A 22,675-nucleotide genomic window follows, 5' to 3' on the forward strand; every position below is an offset into this window, starting at 1 on the left:
ACCCCCTTCCCTCTGAGATTCATCAGTCTGTTCCATGCTTCTATGCCTCTGGACGTATTTTTTAAAAAATATATATTTTATTGATTTTTTACAGAGAGGAAGGGAGAGGGAGAGCTAGAAACATCGATGAGAGAGAAACATCAATCAGCTGCCTCCTGCACACTCCCTACTGGGGATGTGCCCGCAACCAAGGTATATGCCCTTGACCGGAATCGAATCTGGGACCCCTGAGTCCACAGGCCGACGCTCCATCCACTGAGCCAAAGCAGTCAGGGCTGGACCTATTTTGTTCAATTTGTATCTAGTTGTTAGTCTAGTGCAGTAGTTCTAAATGTTTTGTCTCAGAACACCTTCACAGCAGGGGTTGGAAATAGGGCTGTGGACCTAATGAAGCCTGCCACCTACTTGTTTTACTGGAATATGACCACACTCACTTGTTTACTTGCCCACAGCTGCTTTTGTGGTACAATGGCAGAATGGCGTTGTAACAGACATGGCCTACAAAACCTAAAATATTTACTATCTGGTCCTTTAGAGAAAGTTCACCAACCCCTACTTTACACCGAAAATTGAAACTCCTAAGCAACTTTTGTTAATGGTGGGTGTTAAGTTTTCCAAAAGTGTAGTTTTTACTTGAAAGCACGATTATAGTATTGGCAATACTGTCAGTTGTCCTTGCAATGACTAGTTCACTTGTGTGCTGTATCTCTGAAATAGGGCTGTATCAGAAAATCTTTAAAAAAAAAATTCATATTTCTATTTACAAAAAAAAAGCCAAGGCTTTAAAAACATACTTTTAGTGAACAAATTTGAGAAGAGTGGTACTGTTTCACATATTTGCAAATCTTTTTACTGTCTTAACAGAAGACAATCATCTATCTGCTTTTGTTTTCCATGTGTTGCAGTATATTATTTTGGTTAAAGCATATGAAGAAAATCTGGCCTCAGAGGTATGTGGTTGGAAGAAGAGAAAAATATTTTAATAGCCTTTTCAGATCTGTGTATGTTCTTTGATATTACACCCAATCTTAACAAATGTGGAACCTAACACTGAATCAATCATCTTTTCATACTATTACAATTAAACCCCACTGATCATTTAGAAAACATTGGCTAATCAATGAACTTCCAAATGTCAACACATTTCATTCTACAATATTTAGTCACATCCATCAATACCACCACTGATCTTTTCAGAAGTCTTCACTGAGGCTGTCAAGCTAGTGGTAGCAGGTACTAGTTTTCTAAGTTCTAATTTTCGCTTGAAAGCTCAAATTTCATCACTTCCAACAAATGATGTCAGTTGTATTCCTTCAAGTGACGGGCTCATTTTATTCACTTGTGAGAAAATGTTTTCTTCAAACCAAGTTTGAAAAACCAGTCAATTCTTGCAAGTAAAAGTGGTGTTCCATGAGCAGCAGTGGCTAGTTTAGTTTGCAATTGAAATAGTCACACACGATTTTCCTTGAGACAACCATACTTCCCAGGATGAGCAGAAGTGCTTTATGTAGCACTTCCTATTTTGTCACATGAAATATTAAAAAGATGTGCACTCAGGAGCTGGATTTAATGAGATTAAGAGTTTTTATTGCTTTGCAGGAACAGCTAGGTAAAATTCACTTTAAAAAATTTGTTTCTATGTTTGCTTTTGGTAACCTTTATTTAAAAATTCTAATTATTCTTAGATTTCTAAGATTTAATATCATAAACTATGTACTGAACTGTATCAAGTTTGCAAAAAATCCAACCAATCCTATACCTGACACTCCAGTGGATCAAATCAGCAATAGGATTTCACTTAGATTGTGTCCCCACTTTCTGATCTGCCGTTATATATCAAGTTGTGAACAAAAAGCCTGGACTGGTACAGAAAAGACTGGCTTTTTAAAAATGAGCAAGTTAATAAATATCTATTTCACCTATATATTTTTGCATAGTACAAACTAAGGTCCGTTGAATATGATTTTGAAAATTTAAGGTCATTCTGGACAATTGATTTCACATTAGAAAATGTCATCTTCAGCACAGGTGTGTAACCAATTAACTCACACAGAAAATACAACCTCATATATGAAGTCTCATTGAATGGATTCATCCAAATCAAATAACCAGAAACACAAATGAAAAACACATTTTCCCTCATACATTACATATAATTTTTTTAAAATAAATATCTCATAAAAGAATCATAAAGTTTTAGTTAAAAATGTCACAAAGTTTGAAAAGAATCAATTGCAGTGTTGCAAATTATCTCATTTTATTTTCTAATTGCAATTACTTTGCATCTGATTTTTTTTACATAATTCCACATGGAAAAAAACCCCTCCAAATCAGTCAATACTAATTAGATTTCATGAATCTATAAAAGGATGTAAAAGGACTCATTGAAGACTTAAATATAACCAGAGCTATCACTATTACTATAAACTTTCTCTCAAGAAATATAGAGCAGTTGGTATTTTGCAAAACATCTTCAAGCAATTTGGAGGTTTCCATCTGTTAGTCTTACAATGAATTAAATGAGGATGGTAGCAATTATTTTAAATATGTTTTTATTGATTTGAGAGAAATAGCTCATCAATGAGAGAGAAACATTGATCAGCTGCCTCCTGCACAGCCCCTACTGAAGATTAAGCCAGCAGTCTGGGCATATGCCCTGACCAGGATCCAATGGGTGACCTCTTGGTTCATGGGTCGATGTTCTACCACTGAACCACCCAGGCCAGGTGGTAGCAATGATTTTAAAGTGTCAACATGAATATACAAATATATATTCCACCTACATGTTTCTTTTATTACAGGAACCCAAGACTAAAAGACTACAAGTAAAAGAAGTGGTAAATAGAGAATATGAAAGACACGCATATTCTATCTCACACAATCCTAGATACTGAATGAAAAGCTGTGGACACGGCTCTAAGTTCATTACATGTATGAACACACAAATTAATTCCCAGCAATTCTGTGACTCGGCAGGTACTGTTCTTGTCACCCCCATCTTACAGGTGAGGAGCCTGAAGCTGAGACAAGCTGAAGGTACCTGTGGTCACCTGCAGGTAAAGGGAAGAGTGGGGTTTGGGACACAGGCTGTGTGACTCCAGGGCCCATGCTCTTCACTTGCCCTCACATTGCCTCCTAAGCACCTGGCAGCTGGGGAGAAGAGAGGACATAGTCCAATACACTCTCCAAATTCCTTGGAGAGGCTAGTGTCTTATCACACTTATAGTAAGACAATTCAGATTGTATACTTTTCTGAATAGGATGAAAAAAAAAAAAAAAGCAAGGATAAAAATGATGGTAGTTTTAGGTAGTGTCAAAGTTCACGGGAGTCCAAACAGAATAACTGAAACTTCCCCTTGCAAAGCAGGATAAAAATCTTAATACCTCATACCGATACAAATCTTTTTCATCTTTATGAAAGTCAGGTAACATAAAGAACCTCACTTGCATTCTGATACTTTAACAGTCAAGCCACAGTTAATACTGAATGTTGTTAAATTTGTACATAATACAAATAAAGTATAAATCCACCTAGGTTTTATTTGAAACATGCTTTTACCTAATGGATTACTCAATTGCTCTTTAGTCAATACAGACAGCAATTTAAAGATGTTACTCAACATCCTATAATTTAATATTTACATGATATGTGAGACTAAGTTTAACCACAAGTCACAAAGAGTTTTGTAAGCAACTAAATTTATAGCCATGATACCGTAAGATGTGTTGAGTAAACCAATGGCCATTCCTTAATAAAATGCAAGAATTTTCATCATGCATAGTTTGCAGGCTCCTTAAGAGGGGTTTTCTCTTTAAGAGGCTGGATATTCAAGATTCAACAAATAAATCTTAGCAAGTCTTTTTTTCACACAAACACTTGGTTTGGTTATTTAGCCACTTTAGTAATACAGCATATTTATACTCTAACTGGAAGTGGAATAAACACTACATGAAAAATGCAAGCCTATCAAGTTTGTTAGTAATAACTATTACACCTCTTAACAGTAAGACTATTATCTGGATTTCAAACATTTTATTTTCTTTCAGAGCACACTTTATAGCAATGTATTTTACAAATCAGAGTATAACCAAACAACAACAACAAAAAAACCTTTTCTTAAGGACCACTTCCATTGCTCATTTGAAATATATCGATGGAACGATTCATTTCCACATGAAAGATAAATTACTAATAAAATAATTCTGAGTAGTGTGGATATAAGCTACAATTTCAGCCCAATTAGAAATATATAGATGGAACAATTCATTTCCACATGAAAGATAAATTACTAATACAATAATTCCGAGTAGTGTTGATATAAGCTACAATTTCAGACCAATTATTTCAATTATGGGTATTATGATTTCAGATTTTCAAGGATGCAACAACACTACATTGAGTTGTTACTTCCAAGGCAAGAAAGAAAAAACCACTAGCAAATGCATGATTTGGGCCATCGTTGTAATTTTTAAAGAATCTTTAGGTAAATCATATTTATTTGAGGATGTAAGTAGAAAAGCTTGAGATACACCATCCCTACTATGAACTGTATCACAGACACAGAGTTAAAACATTCTTGGTAAAATAACGTGGAAGGATCTATACAGGGGTGGGCAAAGTAGTTTACAGTTGTAAGTACATGAAACAGTTTGTTCTCGCATTATTATTTATTATTGTATTATTTCCCATATGAACTGTAAACCTACTTTTGCCCACCTCCTATATACCACAAATTTAGCAAAACACCTTTATGTACAAAAGCCTAAATATCTTAGGAGGTTTAGATTACTGAGAAAGACAATCACTACTGACAATTCTTAAGAGGCTGGTTTCTTTTAAATATTAAAAACTAGCCCATGGGCTCAGATGCCGTCTAACTAGGTAAGTATTCAAGAACACCAAATAAGAAACACAAACCACAACTGTCCATTCAAAATTTATATTCTTTGATTTAACAATGTTTTATAGATCCACAGATTTTGATTCCAGAGTTTGCACACTTATGAGAGATTTGGGTTTTTTTTTTGCAAGTCATGTGAAGGTTTATTCCCCTTTACATTACTTTTTATCACAGCAAAGTTCTCTGGAGACCAGCAGAATAAAAGCATCACATGCTACATGGTGGATCTCTTCTTTTAAAGTTGCACATAAATTCAACGTGGCTAGTGAGGTCTAACTAGTCCAGCCTTTAATTTCATTTTACTAGTTGCCATGAAAAACTGAATGAGAAAGGATGAATCTAAAGTCCCAATAACATACAAGCAAAAAAAATCTGTACACACAATAAAATATACCCTAAACACAAAGTGTATAATACACTGTGCAGTATGACATTGTCTTTATTATATTCTCCACTGTAGCTCTTCCATTCAGAAATGGGAGACTATCTTTTCATTAAGTTGTTATTCCCGCCTCTTTCCCCAGCTTAGGGATCGTTTGAAAAGGGCTTAATTTGTACAAGTTGTTATGAAATTAAATTTTCATTTATACATAAGTCATGTGTACAAGTCATTCAAAATTGTAGCTTGCACATATGACTTCTGAAATAAAATTACAATAATCTTTTAGTTATGTAAAAATATTCAACATACATGCACATGATAAAAAAAATCTTGGTTGGGATATTTCGTATGCACAGTAAGTGTAAAAAAAATTTACAACCACGTCAGTATTTCCAATGTTAAGATAACTGGGTGCCACCTAGTGTTCAATTTCTGCAACTACTAACTTCACAAATTCAAAATTGCTATTAAAACCCAGGTTCTAATATCTGCATGTTAGAAATGATTTCTTGCTGATGTTTATAGTTACAAAATAAGGTCATGAAAAGAATGTATGCAATAGCAAAATTAGTATAAAAATAGCCACATGCTACTTAAATATGAAAAACAGACCAAATCATTTCTGATTTCAAATGCACATTTCTGCTTCCCTTAAATTTGTTCAAAACCTCAAGGATACATGTAGGTAACTGGACTATATAGAAAGCCACTGTACAGTCAACAGGCCAGTAAAAACTAGGGCTTACTTGTAATTGGTAAGTATAGGGCAAATGGTTTATTCAAAGCATCCATTTATTTACTGGAAGTGGTCAAAATAGGAAAGGTTTTTTCCCCCCTTTTCAAAAATAGTAGCTGTACTCTTTTACCCATAAGCTCCATTATACCCAAAGAACAAAGTGAGCTTAATATTTCACTTAATTCAGCACTACCGGTTTTTAAAGAAACACCTTAGAAACAAATCAGTGTGCTTTAACCCAACTGCATTCAAATTAATGGAATTTTAATCTTCTTTTATAGGCCTTAGCCGAAATCCAAATTGTTGAACAATCCTCAGAGAAGTTGGAATGCAGAATGTTGAGGTCAAGTTAGATCTGAAAGGGAAAAGAACATCAGATCAAATGAAAAACGGATTCTTCTATTGCAGCAGCCTACCACGTAAGGGACACCTTAGGCCCGTGGTCGGCGAACTGCGGCTTGAGAGCCACATGCGGCTCTTTGGCCCCTTGAATGTGGCTCTTTCACAAAATACCATGGCCTGGGCGAGTCTATTTTGAAGAAGTGGCGTTAGAAGAAGTTTAAGTTTAAAAAATTTGGCTCTCAAAAGAAATTTCAATCGTTGTACTGTTGATATTTGGCTCTGTTGACTACTGAGTTTGCCGACCACTGCCTTAGGCTACCTGGGAAACAAATTCAATCTGAAGAGGAAATCCTGAACACCATACTTTTCTCAATTCTGGTCTGCTGCCAGTAAATCTTTAGAACCTCCTTTAGAATGTTACATGTCATACTGAATATTCTTAATAAAGTGTAGTGTCTCCTTCCTTCTGTGCTAGCGAGTTTATTTTGGGGGTGGGAACAGAGCATTATTTCTTTAAGAAAGGAACAAGTGTGATACTGACCAAATTCTCCTCTTTCTAGTCAACCTGGTTATAAGATTGAATACTTATAAATTATCTAGAGAAATGTCTTGGGAAGAAGGTTCTCAGGTGATAAACAAAGCCACCCTTACAAATGTTCAAGAGAATACCATCCCCCTTAATAACCACCGTTTTGATGATCTTTCCCCTGCCAGCCTGCGGGGCCCAGTCCTGAGGAAGCACTGGCAGAGATTCAGAATTTTTTTCTTTCTTATAAAACCTTTCTCCTGTCTAGATTCTCAACCTATCACCTCTTCCTATTCAGGCGTGTTCTCTGGTTAGGTTCTTAATTTCTGAAGAGGCCTTCTACCCTAGCTTAGCTGTCCAAATGTTTGGGTCACTCCTTAAACTACAACCATGTCAGGTTCTTGTCACAGAATATAATTGATAAATCTACTATCAAGGTATCACTAACAGTTTAGTCGTAAGAATCCTCTAGCTCAGGGTCTCCAGAAGGAGTGAAACTAAAAAAATATATAATGATATATTTATATTTATTTCTTATCCTTTTTCATTTTCTATTTTAGGGTGGGTATGCTTTAAAGTTAACAAAGCATTAGTACAGTAGTACCATATATTAAAAAATTCATAAATGCATCTAATGGTTTGAAGATGCATCAAATAGAAGATGGACTGATGAATAAAGATATATATATATGTAATAAATCAAGTATAGGAAAATATTCATTGTAGAATCTCAGTGATGCCTAACTCAGACTTTCCCAAGACCAGTCTTCCTATTTTTGGAAAACTCTAATAATTCTGTTGTACAATCTTGGTCAGGAACCTAGGCATATGAAAATTTCATCTTTAAAGCAAATCAAACATTAGTATTATTTTTAGACTTATATATACACAGGTGATTTCTGAACTACATTTTTATTTAAAGAGGGTTGAAAAGAAGAGCCCAAACCAGATTTGAGTAATTATTAAATAAATTTATATTGCCCCAAATTAGGGCAATGAGGCATTTACTCTTATGAGCATCACTACTTTACTAAAGTTAGGAAAAACAATACATTTTCCTCAAAATAAACACACTAACTCTAAACCAAGAGATTGCCAATAGTGCATATCCAGCAGATAACATCGTATGGTGGCAAAAGGCCTTGATTTTAACAAAGCTTTTAATGTATGTTGTAATTTCAATGCTTCTTATCAAGCTGGTTCAAACCAGATTCTCCTTTTAACATACCAGTATTTCAATTGAGAGAAGACATGTTTTTTTTTTTGTAAGATATTATATTTCTTACAACTAAAGTTCTTAAGAGAGATCTCTTTAGACATTCTTTATTTTTTGGCTTGTTTTATTTATTTTTTTAAACTTTGCCCTCCTCCACCCAGCCCTGCTCCCCTTCCCTCTGGCCATCACCACACTATTGTCTGTGTCTATGGGTTATGCATATATGTTCTTTGGCTAACCCCTTCACCTTCTTTCAGCCAGTCCACCCCTCCTCTCTTTATTGCCAAAGCAAATATTGATCTTTCTAAGAAGAAATGTTGAAAATAGATGAATTCTCAAAGTATAAACAGTTTGATTAGTTGTCTACTGAAAACTTTAATTCATGGACAAGTCTCAAAATATACCCTTATTTAAGTGTTCAACATTCTTAGATTAAAGGAAGTTGGGGGAAGAAGCTGGTTTCTCTGTGGATAATTCACAAACACTGAAAAACGCAAGGCACATCTACTTACATCATCAATGTCTTCGTCGTCATCACCAATGTCATCAAACTGGATTTCATCATCATCTCCAGGACCAAATGTATCAGTTTCATTGATTTTAGCTAAAGAAACAATAAATAAATATAGTCATATAACATAACCAAGATGTTATTAAAACGAGTAATTGCCCACTAAAAGCGGTCTGATATCAAATGTTGAAATATAAAAGGAGACTCGTACAACTCAAACTTTTAATATAATTAAATCTAAGTTTTATGATCAGAAACATCCCAACTTTGACTTAACAATGCTATCATACAGAACAGTATTTGATAAAACAAAACCTCCAACAAAGTAACTGCTAAGATGAAATGTACTTGTGTTATAATTTTCTTTTGTTTAAAAAGGTATTTTTAGTAAGGCAGGATCTAATGACACAAATTCTGAAACTATTACAACTTCTAGCTGTGCTTTAAAAAAGGTTTGAGCACAACCTAATAACTCACCGATCATCAGACTCGTCAATCAGAATCTTTGGTCAAATCATGCTATCCCTAAGCAATGAAAATGAACCAGAAAATGCTAGCCCTTCCCAGATATATTAGCATTTCCTAGATTTGAAATGCCAAGTAATTCATTTCAGCAGGATTTTCATGGTCTACAGTATTCTATGTTTAAAAATTAATAAATGTGTGATTATTCTAATGATTTGGAGATACATCAAAATATAAGATATAATACAAAATTATTGTAAAATGCAGGCTTACAAAATAGTATATAAAGTATATTTCCCTTTTGATAAGGTTGCGAGGGACTTATTTCTTATTTAAGTTTTCCGCATTAAGAACGCATAATTTTTTGTACTGGGGGAAGAAAACAAAGAATGATGGCTTAAAAAATCCTATGGGATTCTGTGATACTAGGTATGATAAATTGAAGTGTGCCTTTTTAATAAAAATCAACAATAGTGCCTAATTACTACCCTTGCTTCACATTTAAAGTTAGACAAACACTAACAGTCTCTTTGAGAAATGACTTTTAAAATACTCAACAAAATGTTTCCTTTGGTATAATGCAGAAATCCAGGACTTATAAAGTATATAACTCCTCATCAAAAGTATATTTATTAGAAACAGAACCTCAATTATTTTCTTAAGGTATCTAGTATTATGAAGTATAGGCAGTCCAGACTTAAAACAAATCATGTAAGCACAAAAGTAAGTATGCAAAATCCACAAAATTCTACCCAAATCCCTTCCCTTGATATGAGCAGGTAATAGCACCATGACAGGTTAATATAGTAACTGAGACATTACCATGCTCCGGAAGCTCGCCATATGCCTTCAGACTTCTCGCTTCATCAGCATTGTATTTTAAAATTACATCAGCTTTATTATCCTTGAAAAGAGAAAAATAACGGATTATGGCAAAATATTAAGTTTTCTCCTACCCTCTGAAAAACATCCTTGGGTTTAACCCAGTATGAAGTTGGCATGCATAAATGAATAATGATCAACAAGCTTAGGGAAGATCTTGACAGATCTCACTTTAATAAGAGTAGAACTGTGCAGACCTAATCTTGTGGATTATTTAACATTACCCTCTGATTTGATTAGAAGTCTTTTGAAATACAAAAATTCCCTGGAACCATAACTTACAGGGTTATTAAACACTCCAATTCAGAAATTGAGACTGGTATAATGAACTAAGGAAATGAATACACTTTCCATGTACCAGTGGTTCTTAGGGTAGAATTGATCAGAATCTCCTGTGGAGCTTTTACACCTCCTGAAGATAGGTTAGTTGATGTGAAGCCATGAATTTATCTATACATCTTACATAAACTGTAATGTGTAAAGAAGCCCAGGGGGAATCTTGTTAGGATGCATATTCTGATTTAGGAGGCTTGGGGTGGGGGTCCAAGCATTTCTACATTTCTAACAAGTTCCCAAAAGCTAGTGATGCTACTGGTCCCTGGACCACCTTGAAGTGGCAGGGGCAGAGAAGGATCATGGGAAATTAAGACTCAGAAAAGTTGGTCTTGGCTGTTATTTTCTAGTCAGAATGTTGTATCTTTTGGCACCTTGGTTTCCTATCTTCAAACAGGAAACTATTATCCCTACTTCTGGGGTTATTTTTGAGATCAAAAGAAGAGAACGGACATTAAAATGGTATGAATTTAAAGCAGGCTTTCTTAACCTCAGCACTACTGATATTTTTGGCTGAATAACTCTTTGTTACAGGGCCTGTCCTGTGCATTGTAGGATGTTTCCCAGCATCTCTGGTTTCTACCCACTAGATGCCAACAGCACTGTCCCCCTCCCTCAGGTGTGACAACCAGAAATGTCTCCAGACACTGCCAAATGGCCCTGGACATACAAAAAAAAAAAAAAAAAATCACCCACTGATTTAAAGCAACAATTTTAATTCTTTATTCTGGAATATATACATATATTTTTAAAAATAAAAACATGTTATCACTCACAATGTGATTTAACACACGGTGGGTTAAGTTCCAGCAGGTAGAACCAAACAGATTTCACAGACCCACAATGTCTCCAGGTTGAGATCATGAGGGCAAACTATAATTTTCTCACCTAAGTGCTGATCTAAATTTAGAATACAAACGTATATCATGGTTTATACTGTAATTAACTGTGTGCTTTTCTTATTCCCCTCATTACCAGGCTGTTCGAATCTTGTGGGATGGCAGCATGAATCATTCAGCTGTAGCCCCATGAGTAACTCTTTCCAGATTTTGAATTCAAGATGTATAGTTAAAAAAACACCACAAAACAAACTGGGGTGGGGCCCTGGCCGTGTGGTTCAGTGGTAGAGTGTCGGCCTGCACACTGAAGGGTCTCGGGTTCAATTCCTGGTCAAGATTCCCCGGCTCACGGGGGTACATGGAGAGGTAACCAATCGATGTGTCTCTCTCACATTGATGTTTCTCTCTCTCTCTTTTTCCCCTACCTCCCTTCCACTCTATCTAAAAATCAGTGGAAAAAAATATCCTCGTGTGAGGATTAACAACAAAAAAGGTGGGAGGACCAACGTAAGATTACATTTTTATTTTGCCAACTAAGAACACTAACTACTATTCACTATCTCATTCCAAAAAGGAAACTTTTTTTTGTTAATCCTCACGTGAGGATATTATTTCCCATTGATTTTTAGAGAGAGTGAAATATCAACGTGAGAGAGACAAATCGATTGACTACATCCTGCATGCACATTGACCAGGGCTGGAAATTGTACCTGCAGCCCAGGTACATGCCCTTGACTTGGAATCAAATGTGTGACCCTTCGGTCCATAGGCCAACATTCTAACTACTTAGAAACACCGGCCTGGACTAAAAAGGAAAAATATTTAAATATCAGAAAAGGAAAAAGAACCATTTAGCTTCATGAAAAGTTTACATGGCCTGCATTTCTTCTACAGTGAAAATGCGAACTCCACAGACTGGCATTTGGGAACCACAATCTCGGGGTTACCTAGCACAATGCCTTATGAAATGTTTGCTGATACAATGGTGAGGGGCATACTGGGCTAGAATTGCTAAAATATGGTTATGACTTATGTTCCTAACACTAATGGATCATAAAAATCTGGCAAGTGCATACAAATGTTATTTTATTTTTTTACCTGGTAGTCTCGTAGACCAACTAATATTATGTCGGAGGTATTGATCCAAACCTATAAAAGAAATACAAATAAAGAATCAAGAGCAACATTGAATCAGCATTCCCATAAAATGCTATTCACCCAACTGTGGTTGAAGTAACTACATTTAGAAATAGGAAAAAACAAAATACAAATTATAGCAAGCAGCTGTGCCTGTTTCAACTTTCGGTAATTTGGAATGTTAAAAAAAAACTTATTTAACTACCTGGTAGTTTATTCATTCTAGAGGAATGACGATTAATTTAAAAAGGGACCCCCCGACCCCCTAGTGAACTACTCTAAGTGATTAGTTATCTATCCTTTACACGTAAGAATAGAAAATTAGATATGTTGCTTCATCTGCCTCCCTCCCTTCCTTCCACTTCTCCACCCCAACCTTTTAGTTTGGTAACAGAAGGGTTAACAAACAAAACTGAAAAAAAATAATCATAAAATCAGAGTTGGAGGAACTTTTAACTAATTTAACTAATAAATCTGCCCGAACACCTACTGTGATAGAACACTAGTCTTTACTTTCCAAGGCAGCCCATTCTAGATCACAATTCAGGAAATGTAACATTAATGTAACACTTAATAGCACCCCAGCCTTTTTTTTCCCTTTCCTGATTTGTTTTGCAGAGTCCCTCAATTTGGATTTGTCGATTATTTCCTCATAATTAGATTCAGGTTAAACATTTTTGGCAGGAATACAACAGAGGTGATGCAAATTGAGTCTTTAAATAGAATCTGCAAATCACTGTTCTACTGAACTCTTTTGATAACATAAAAATGAGGTCCTTGGCCCATAAAAACTGTAGAGACATTTCCACCCCTCTCCTTAACCATTATTTTGTATTAACTAAAACAAATCTCCACACCTACCTTTTTCCTCAATTTCCCTCTGATGTGACACAATCTCTTTACACCATCAAAACACATTGCTTCTAAGCGTCCATTTCCCAACATTTTGATTACCTGAGCATATTCTGGGGGAGGGAAAAGAAAAGGGCATAAGATATTGTTCAGCTTTTCATAAAAGCGATTTGGAAGTCCACAAAAAAAAGTGACTAGAACAGGCTGGGGCCATCCAGTCTCAGCCACCTGGTGTGCGGATGATCGAATCAATTCGTGATTTCTCACACACACAAAAAAGTCACTAGAACATATAGGTGGTACTAATTGGGAATAAATATATGCAGTAAAATAAAAGGGAGTGACAAACCCTAAGCTAGTTAATGGCAGAGCCCAAGACTCATCTCTGCTATCAGAAATGTTTCTTCATGACTGCTTTGTTTGGAGAGCAAGGTGGCTTGTCTCAAAATGTACACACTATACCTCTCCTCAATCTCTCGAAGCCTTTGCCAATTTTGGATCTCCTTTCCCTTAGAACCTTTAGAGCAGTGGTTCTCAAGCTTTCTAATGCCTTGACCCTTTAATACAGTTCCTCATGTTGTGGTGATCCCCAACCATAAAATCATTTTCGTTGCTACTTCATAACTGTAATTTTGCTACTATTATGAATCGTAATGTAAATGTCTGTGTTTTCCGATGGTGTTAGGCGACCCTGCTAGCGGTTCTCAACCTGTGGGTCGCGACCCACAGGTTGAGAACCGCTGCTGTAGAGCCTAAGACCATTGGAAAACACAGATGTTTACATTACGATTCATTAGGCCCACAGGGATCGGGCCTAAACCGGCAGTCAGACATCTCTCTCACAATCTGGGACTGCTGGCTCCCAACTGCTTGCCTGCCTGCCTGCCAGCCTGACCACCCCTTAACCACTCCCCTGCCAGCCTGATTGATGCTTAACTGCTCCCCTGCCGGCCCTATTGCCCCCAACTGCCCTCCCCTGCTGGCCCGGTCACCCCGAACTGCCCTCCCCTGCCGGCCCGGTTGCCCCGAACTGCCCTCCCCTGCAGGCCTGGTCCCCCCCAACTGCCTTCCCCTGCAGGCCTGGATCCCCCCAACTGCCCTCCCCTGCTGGCCTGATCGTCCACAACTACCGTTCCCTGATGGCCATCTTGTGTGAGGGAGTGAGGGTCAATTTGCATATTACCTCTCTATTATATAGGATTGGTAAATACAGTGATGTAACTTTGAAAAATTGATTGTGGGGTTGACAAATGGAAGTTACCCAGATTATGAACAGTGAACCTAGCACTTCAACATGGTGGTCAAAGACAGCCTTTCGCCAGGCCAGAGTGGCTCAGTGGTTGAGCATCAACCTATGAACCAGGAGGTCATGGTTCGATTGCTGGTCAGGGCACATGCTCGGATTGTGGGCTTGATCCCCAGTACGAGGCATGCAGGAGGCAGCCGAATGATGATTCTCTATCATTGGAGTCTCTATCTTTCTCTCCCTCTCTGAAATCAATAAAAAATTAAAAATAAATAAATAAACAAATGGCAGCCTCTCTTCCAAAGTGGGGGAATATGAAAAAGTAAACGTAGTGGCAGTCAAAATCAAGTCAATTTCAAATGGGGGCTAGAATGACTAAGGCTAAGGAAAAAAAGCTTTCTTAGCCAGAAAATATGTTTCATTTTTATATAGTGTGAACAAATCACCGAAGTTCTATAAAAAGACTATAAAAATAATTTCTTTGTTAAAAAGTGCTGGAAATTTTGACTAAGGACCATATACTAGATACATAATATACTCAAATTAAATTACCCAAGCGTTCTGTTCTGGTTATGTAAGAGAATATACCTGTTCTTAAGAGGCACAGGAAGAAGCAGTAAGGGAAAAGTATTATGATGTCCGCAACTAACTTTCAAATGGTTCCGGAAACACACACACACACACACACACACACACACACACAACAATTTAAGAAAAGTTCATTGTATTAATACTGCAACTTCTCTAAAGGTTTGAAAGTACTCAAAATAAAAATGTAAGAAACTAGTATAATATATCTTGGGCTGGCACAAAGTGTTAATCGGTTAGAAAAGGTCAGTCAGATGTTCAACTTCATTTTATTATTTTTTTATGAAATTATATGCTAATGGCACTGGAGAAGAGAAGGAAAGGCTTCAGGCTCATCCCTCAAGTATCCATGGTCCACTGCACATACTATGTAGCACCATTTACTATTAAAAAAAGGCCCACTAAATCATAGAATTGTCAACCATCACTTTTGAGGCTTAATTCCCTCTGACCTGTATAATTCATTCCTAGATACGCAACACAATAAACCTATACATTTACAGAAACACCGCCAATCCTCACCGCAGACTGGTAAACCAAAATGATTAGCAAAAGAAATGGAGAAGAGCAAAAAGGGACATGCCATTCACTGCTCAGGTTATGAATAGTATCTCTTTTATGTTTAGAAACTGAAATTCCATATTTGAAAAACAAAACTATTACTAAAAGGATCCTAACTTATGAAAAACACTTACCTTGCCCATCTTCCTTGAACACCAATTCTCTTTTTTCGGATTCATTTTCATTCTTACCCCTACGTCTGTTTTTACCTCCTTTACCTAATAGTTTTAAGGAAAGAAAAAGACATTATCTGCAAAACAGTAGGAAAAAAAACTAAACTAAATTGAGGCATATAGAACAGTTTAAAAAAAATCACTTACTGTCTCTCTTTTACCTGACCCTCCCCCGCCACCCCAAAAGGTATCAGTACAAATAGATGACTGAAAAGAAAAGATAATGCAAGAAAACAAAACAAAAAAGGTAAAGTTATAGCTATGAATGGGATACACTGATTTTGAAGTTAAAAAGCAAGGTGCTAACTGCCTGAACTTGAAAGCAACTAAGATGTTCTTCGTTAGGTGAACAAATAAACTGTGGAACAATGGAATATTATCTATAATAATGGAAGTGTAATATGTTAATTAGACCCGACAAGCAGGGGCTGGGAGGGAAGCCCCTGTGTGTCCAGAGTGCCAGAGGGAAGCCAGTGGGGTGGGGGGGCGCGCTACTCTTGCACGAATTTCTTGCGTTGAACCTCCAGTTCAGCATTAAAAATAACTACCAAGCCCTCCAAAGACACTGAGAAACCTTTACTGTAATGGTGGACACAAGTCACTATACATTAGTCAAAACCCATACAATGTACAACATAATGAACCTATAAGCTATGGACCTGAGTTAATAATGCATCCAGACTGGCTCATGTAAGATGTTTATAGAGGAAACTGGTGTGGAGAAAGTATATGGGAACTTTGCACTTTCTGCTTATTTTTCTGGAAATATAAAACTGCTCTAAAAAATAAAGTCTATTAAAACAACAACAAAAAGCAAGGTGCAATAGGGGCGTAATCAACAAAATCCAAACTGTAGGGGGATTTGTATACTAAGACAATCTGTTTTCTTCAATATATACATTATGAAAAAGAAAACATGCATGGATGGGGAACCTACCCATTAAGAGACTTAAAAGACATATCAACCAATGGCAATGTGTAGCCCATCTCTGGATCTTGATTTGGTGTGGATGGTGCAAGTTTTTAGCCAGGAATTGATGGTGCCTGGGGCCAGGACATGAGTACATGAAGGTTCATTATACTAGTCAACTTTTGCATATATTCAAAATTCTTCCTAGTATAAGTTTAAAAACAAATACAGCACAGTGAAGAAGAGCATAAAGCCGCCATTGATAATGTATATTTTATATACATATAAAAAGAAAATCATATTCACATCTGCCTTTATATATACATAAAATATCTTTGGAAGGGCATATACAAAAAAGTTAACAATACCTGTGAGAAAGAGAACTAGATGGCAATGGGACACATTTAGGAAGAGAGATTTCACTTTTTATACTTTTTGAAATTTGAATATATTTACTATTCAAAAATTTTTAATTAAAAAAGTACTTCAACAAAAAGCAGAGGTGTGACATGATCCTCTGGGTGGGAAAACTGGTCAGAAGGTCACTGCCCTTATTACAGGTACAATGAAGCAGGCTGTGCTTAGTCATGAAGAGGAAAGGAACTTGGAAGTAACCAAGATGTTCTCTGGTAGATAAATGGATAAACTGTGACATAACCATACAATGGAATATTATTCCGAGGAATGATAAAGGAATTATTTCTGAGATGGAAACAAGAGAATTATGGCCAGATGTAGAGGGAGGCAGGAATAAAAGACACACGGAGCTTTCAACCCCTGTAAAATGTGGGAGTTAGAGTTAGAACAGAAGATCCAAATACCTTCATTTAGGACACCACACCATCTACTGGTGTCCTTAAAAAATCTGTCATTCTCCATGGCCCCCTTGTTTTTCATACTTTAAATAATGACGCTGCTGATCATTTCTCAACTCTCCTTTTCCCGACTTTTGAAGGATCATTTGTACTATTCTTGACCTTTTATCAGCGCCCCCCCCATCCCCATTATGCTTATCCCTTTGGAGCTTCATTCAGTTCAAATTCCTTCTGCTCACCCACTTTCTAAGGAAATTTATTTTTCTCTCACCTACCACTTTAATGTTAATAATTTTACACCCCAGCTCCCTATTTCAACTAAGCATTTATCTCCTATTTCTATTGGCCTCAGTACATTTCTATAGTAAATGGGTTACTGCCATCTCAAGCTCAGTTTTATTCAAAACCCCATTTACTTTCTTTTACAAAGCTGGTCCTTACTCAACATCCTTGTTTCTGTTAGTGATAACATAACTACCTTACAGAATATAAGTCTCTCAACCTGTAAACATGACACCAACCTATCTCTCAATACTTCCATTCCCTTATGCTTCAAGTTGACTACTCACTGTTCTAGTATCTCGCCCCTAACAAGCCTATGCCTATGAGATAGGTATTATTTTGTCTTTATTTCACAAGATAATGAATGGACCTCGAAAGGTTAAGCGACTTATCCGAAGCTATATCACGTGACCTGAGAGTCCAGCTGTCAGTCACCAGACACTATGCAACCACCTACTTACTTGTCACAATCACCTTATGAGGTAATAAGTCATTTACCTCCAGTTTACCAGTGAGTTTACCTAAGCTCAAAGAAGTAACTCACTTAACATTAGCCCCCCCACATTAGGGTATCTCTACACAGCATTTTGTCCCATTTCAGACCCTAAACAACATTGGCAGTCATTTCCAAAAATGGCTGTAAGTGGTAGTGAGATTAAGGGACATATGGGAAGAGCGTGGCAGCAGCAAAAGGTTCATAACCCAAACAGAGTAAAGAGTGTGCACTTGGCCACTCTAAAGACAGACACACTTAACTTCTTGCATCATCATGTGCACTTACCCTGTCCTGGGTACAGTCTCACAATGCTCTGTGCAATTGTTAGGTGGGCCTCTACAATTTCTGGACCCACCCAGAGTCCTTAGAATTCAGTGTTTGAGGCCTTCTTAGGGCACACCAAAACTAATTCCCTAGGAAGAGAAAAGTACCTTTGGCTTCAAGCCACTAATCATGCCAGATCTTCAAACTAAAGTGAAAGCTCCATTAGGACAAGAATCATACCGACTTTGTTTGCTGAGTTATATACTCGAGCTGGCCAAGTCTTTGAATAAATCAGTCAAGAGTAGTCCACATATTCCTAAAGGAGTGGTAATTTTAAAATCAAAGGAAGTAAGGCCCTCAAAGTGTGGGAGCCCTTTCCCCCAAGGTAAGGGAAGAAGACACAGAGGGCTTTAACTGAATGTGTTGTAATCCTCAAGTTCGGTGTAATGGATTCCCAGGTGTTCATTGCATTATCTATACTTTTTGTACGCCCAAAATGTTACTTATAAAAGTGATTCATCACTTGTCAATTTACCAGAATTAACCATACCCTGATCACCCCCCTCTCTATTTTATTGCCATGTAATGGAATGAACTTTAAAGGAAGGGGCCTAGTGAACTAGATGTGATTTAATGCAGAAGCCCTATCCTTGGAACTAAAGGGTAACCTATCATCCACCTAAGGGTGGACTCAACAGAAGGGAGGTGACTTAATCCAACAAATATTTATTGAGCATCTACTAAGTGTCAAGTGCTAGCAATCCAATGTTATTAAGACAGATACTATTACTGCCCTTTACAGCTTACAGTCTAGTGAAGGAATTGGAAATCTCATGCTAGAAATAAAAGTGAGAATAAGATACCCATTAAAGCGATCCAGTTACCATCTCATAGGGAATAAAGGATTATATAGGTTGCAAGAAAACCATGCCTTTTAAAAAACCCTATTTTATCACCCAATCTTTCCAAGAATTATTAGCAGTAAAATCCTTGCTCCAAAAAAGGGCCTACAAGTTAGATTTCTAAGGGCAATAAGGTAGCTTGCCCTGCGGGAACTCCAACAAATCTTACACAGAATTGCAACCAAATATCCCAAGGGATAAAATGAGTAGTGACAGCTACAGAGGAAATGAGGCAGAAAAGCTGTAGCCAGCTGTGAAGTAGAAAAAACAGAAGTAGGCCAGGTCAGGGCAGGGGGTCTCCGGATGAGTAACCAAAGGAAACTTCTTGTGGGTTCTGAAATGAGCTCCTCTTCGGTCAGAAACAGTTTTCCCAGTTTCTACTTTAAGAATTTCCTTTGAGAAATTATAAGGATGCTTAAAAAGGAGAAACACCCTTAAAGTCTCCTAAAAAACGGAGACTTTCTTTAGGACTGTTCTGCTTTTACCTAGACTAGGCTTTTCATTTTGGAAATTCCAAATAAACTTATCCTCAAGTCTGGTAACTTGTGAATGTTTAACTTGAGAATGGAGGGAACTTAAAATATATATATATATATATATATAATCTGAAACAAAACTAGAAAACTTGGCTAAATATGGAACAAGCATGGGGGCGGGGGTGTTAAACTCCGTAAAGGGATGGGGAAGGGTATTATCTCTAGAGATGAACCTCAAAATTGCATCCAGGTTTCGCCCACTGTTTACAAGAGAGGAGTCGTCTCAACAATATTCAACTTCTGTCCATAAAGAAACCCATGTAGGGGTACCTGATGGTCACTAAAGCAAGCATCACCCTCTAAAAGTTAAGAACTGCTTCCAGGGTTTAACTCCCCTTGCCCAGGACGGCCAAAAGCGCCCATTTGCGAATCCCACGCCGCCCCAGGGGAGGTCACCCTATGGGTCCCCACCACGCCGAGGTCACTGTGGCGCCCATCAGGAGCAAAAGCCCACATTCTCCTGCAGGAGGCCCTACAAAAATGGCGTCGGCTCCACCCCAATGTGACCAAACTGGAAGACAGGAGTAACTTCCCAGCTCCTCTCCCAAGCCCAGGACGGCGTCCCGATCGCCCAGCCATCTGCAGGCCGGGCGGAGAGGAAGGTCACTGCGGCCTGGGCTATCCCGGAAGCCGCAAGGATGGCCGGGAGACCCGGCAGAGAGGAGTCGTGGTCCTGGGGTCCAGGCAGCATTACCTTTATTCTTGGGCATGGCGGGAGCAGAGGCCTCGCGGCGACTCCGACTCTTACTCGGGCGGCGGCGGTGGTGGTGGTGGCGGCGGCGGCGATTCCTCCAAGGGGCGCGAGGGGTGACGCGTGGAGCCCCGCGGTACCAAGCGGGCGCGAGAGGCCGGTCGCGTGCGCGGACGAGTCCCGAGACCGAGCTCTTCCGAGATCTGCTTTACACACGCACGGCCGGCAGCAAATGGCGTCGCATCTGCTTGCGTTGCTTTTCTCCGCCTCCAACGCCGTCTGGGCCCGCCCCCTGTCTCCATTGCGCAGGCGTGGCCGCCTGACCCCTCCCCTATTGTTAAAGCTGAGCGACACGCGCTCCGGGAGTGTTCGCGGAAGACGTAGGGGGCGGGGCCATGAGCAAGGAGGAGGCGGAGTCAGGGAGGGAATGGGCGGGGCCCAGGCTTCCTAGTAAAGGGCTCGTTCAGGTAGCGCCACCTGCTGGCTGACACCAGACTTCTGCTGCTTTGTGACAAACCAGCCTCTCAGGGTTTGAGCAGCTGACTCATCAACTGTAATCTCACATCTATTTTAACGTGGCTCTTTCACCCGACCTAACAGGTTAGGAGTCTGAAGGAATGGGCAATGCTTTCCTGCCATCCCCATTACCAAAGCATAATATCTGCATGACGTTATTACTTTATAAATGTCTTCCCTACCTCTCTGTAAACCACATCTGTTGCTTTACCATTACCAGAACTTAGCAGAATGTCTGGCACATAGTACAGTAGGTGCTCAGGAAGGAAAAAAGGGAGGGAGGGAAGACCTATTTTCAGTGCTATGGGCTGAATTGTGCACTCCCCAAATTCATGTTGAATTCCTAACCCCTAATACCTCAGAATCTGACTTTGTTTGGAGATAGGGTGCTGGACCCTTGATCTTGAACAACCAGGCTCCAGAAGTGTAACAAAATATATTTCTGCCAGTCTGTGGTATTTTGTTATGGCAGCCCTAGCAAACTAATACGCTATCATAATATAAAACTACTACAAATGTCTACTGAGAAGGAAAGGGATAACTGCAGGCCTATAATCCATTCCCTCTCTACCAGCAATCAATGATCTCAAATTTCCTTTTAAATGTGATGACATTTAATAGTAGAAAGAAAACAAAAAGTCTTTATCTCTAAAATGCTTTTAGCAAGATACACTTGGTCTATAGAGATAGCTTCTTGTAAAACTTGTAATTTATGGATTTAGGAGGCATGGCTGGATGGAAAATAAGGACTCATCATTTAAATTGTGTAATTAATGAGGCATAAAAAGGGGTGTTGCAAAACCAAATGACTCCCATTGTTTAAATGTCTCCACATACATCACACAGAAGAAAACTTGTTCTTTAATTCTAAATCAATACAAAATGTACCATTATGAGGGAGAAAAAGGTTGTTTTGGAATTAAATCTGATAATCTTGGACTTCTCTAAGAAAAGAGTCTCATCTGTGCCTGGATATTACCCTGTTTCCTTTGAATGATTAATCAAGTTTGGTATTGGGTAAGATCTATGACTGATGTGAGTCTGATTTGACAAACTCTTTAGGCTAACGAAAACTTTGCATAGAAAAATTAGTTCCTACTTCTTATTAACTCAGAGACATTCCTGTTTTAAGTTTTACCAATCCAATTTGAAAAATTTATACCTTGGATAGAATAATTTGATAATATGAAGGATTAATCATCATGTAATTGCAATAACCTGATAAAGGAACATACATGCATTTATTTGAAACTTTATTATATAAATTTTCATTTCTTTTAAAGATTACAAAACCTGTTCTGTGACAGGAATACAAGCAATATTGTTCCAGGATTATTCGTGGATACATCTGAAAGAGCTTAGATTACACATTAATAGTATGATTTGAAAACTTCCCCAGATTAGACTCTTAAGTAAAACAATTTAAAGTATTCAGTGATATTTAATCCTTTACAAGCATTTCATAATTACGGCAGCAGTGCCAAGCATCTGATACGATTTAACCACCAATAAAAGGTACAATACATATGAACTCATGATATGGTACCTTGGGCTTCTGGCATGCCTTACTAGA

At 37.9% G+C, this 22,675-nt stretch overlaps 1 protein-coding gene across 1 annotated transcript; it reads right to left on the reverse strand.

Moving 5' to 3' along the window:
• Nucleotides 1–903: 903 nt before the first annotated feature.
• EIF1AX (eukaryotic translation initiation factor 1A X-linked) lies at nt 904–20,844 on the reverse strand. The gene is made up of 7 exons (XM_079764892.1): nt 20,590–20,844; nt 15,652–15,735; nt 13,132–13,235; nt 12,232–12,282; nt 9,902–9,983; nt 8,616–8,707; nt 904–6,374 (listed from the first exon to the last, which is right to left on the reverse strand). Exons 1-7 carry the CDS (start codon nt 20,603–20,605, stop codon nt 6,369–6,371), a joined length of 435 nt encoding a protein of 144 aa, XP_079621018.1. The 5' UTR covers nt 20,606–20,844; the 3' UTR covers nt 904–6,368.
• Between the last annotated feature and the right edge of the window lie 1,831 nt (nt 20,845–22,675).

This window comes from Cnephaeus nilssonii, assembly GCF_951640355.1.
Source record: "Cnephaeus nilssonii genome assembly, chromosome: X".
NCBI lineage: Eukaryota > Metazoa > Chordata > Mammalia > Chiroptera > Vespertilionidae > Cnephaeus > Cnephaeus nilssonii.

Excerpts from the sequence above, each read along its gene's own strand:
- EIF1AX (XM_079764892.1), bottom strand. Across the intron at positions 12,283-13,131 it reads GAGGGAAATTGAGGAAAAAG|GTTTGGATCAATACCTCCGA; the intron begins GTAGGTGTGGAG and ends TTTCTTTTATAG. Across the intron at positions 8,708-9,901 it reads TGGCGAGCTTCCGGAGCATG|CTAAAATCAATGAAACTGAT; the intron begins GTAATGTCTCAG and ends TTGTTTCTTTAG.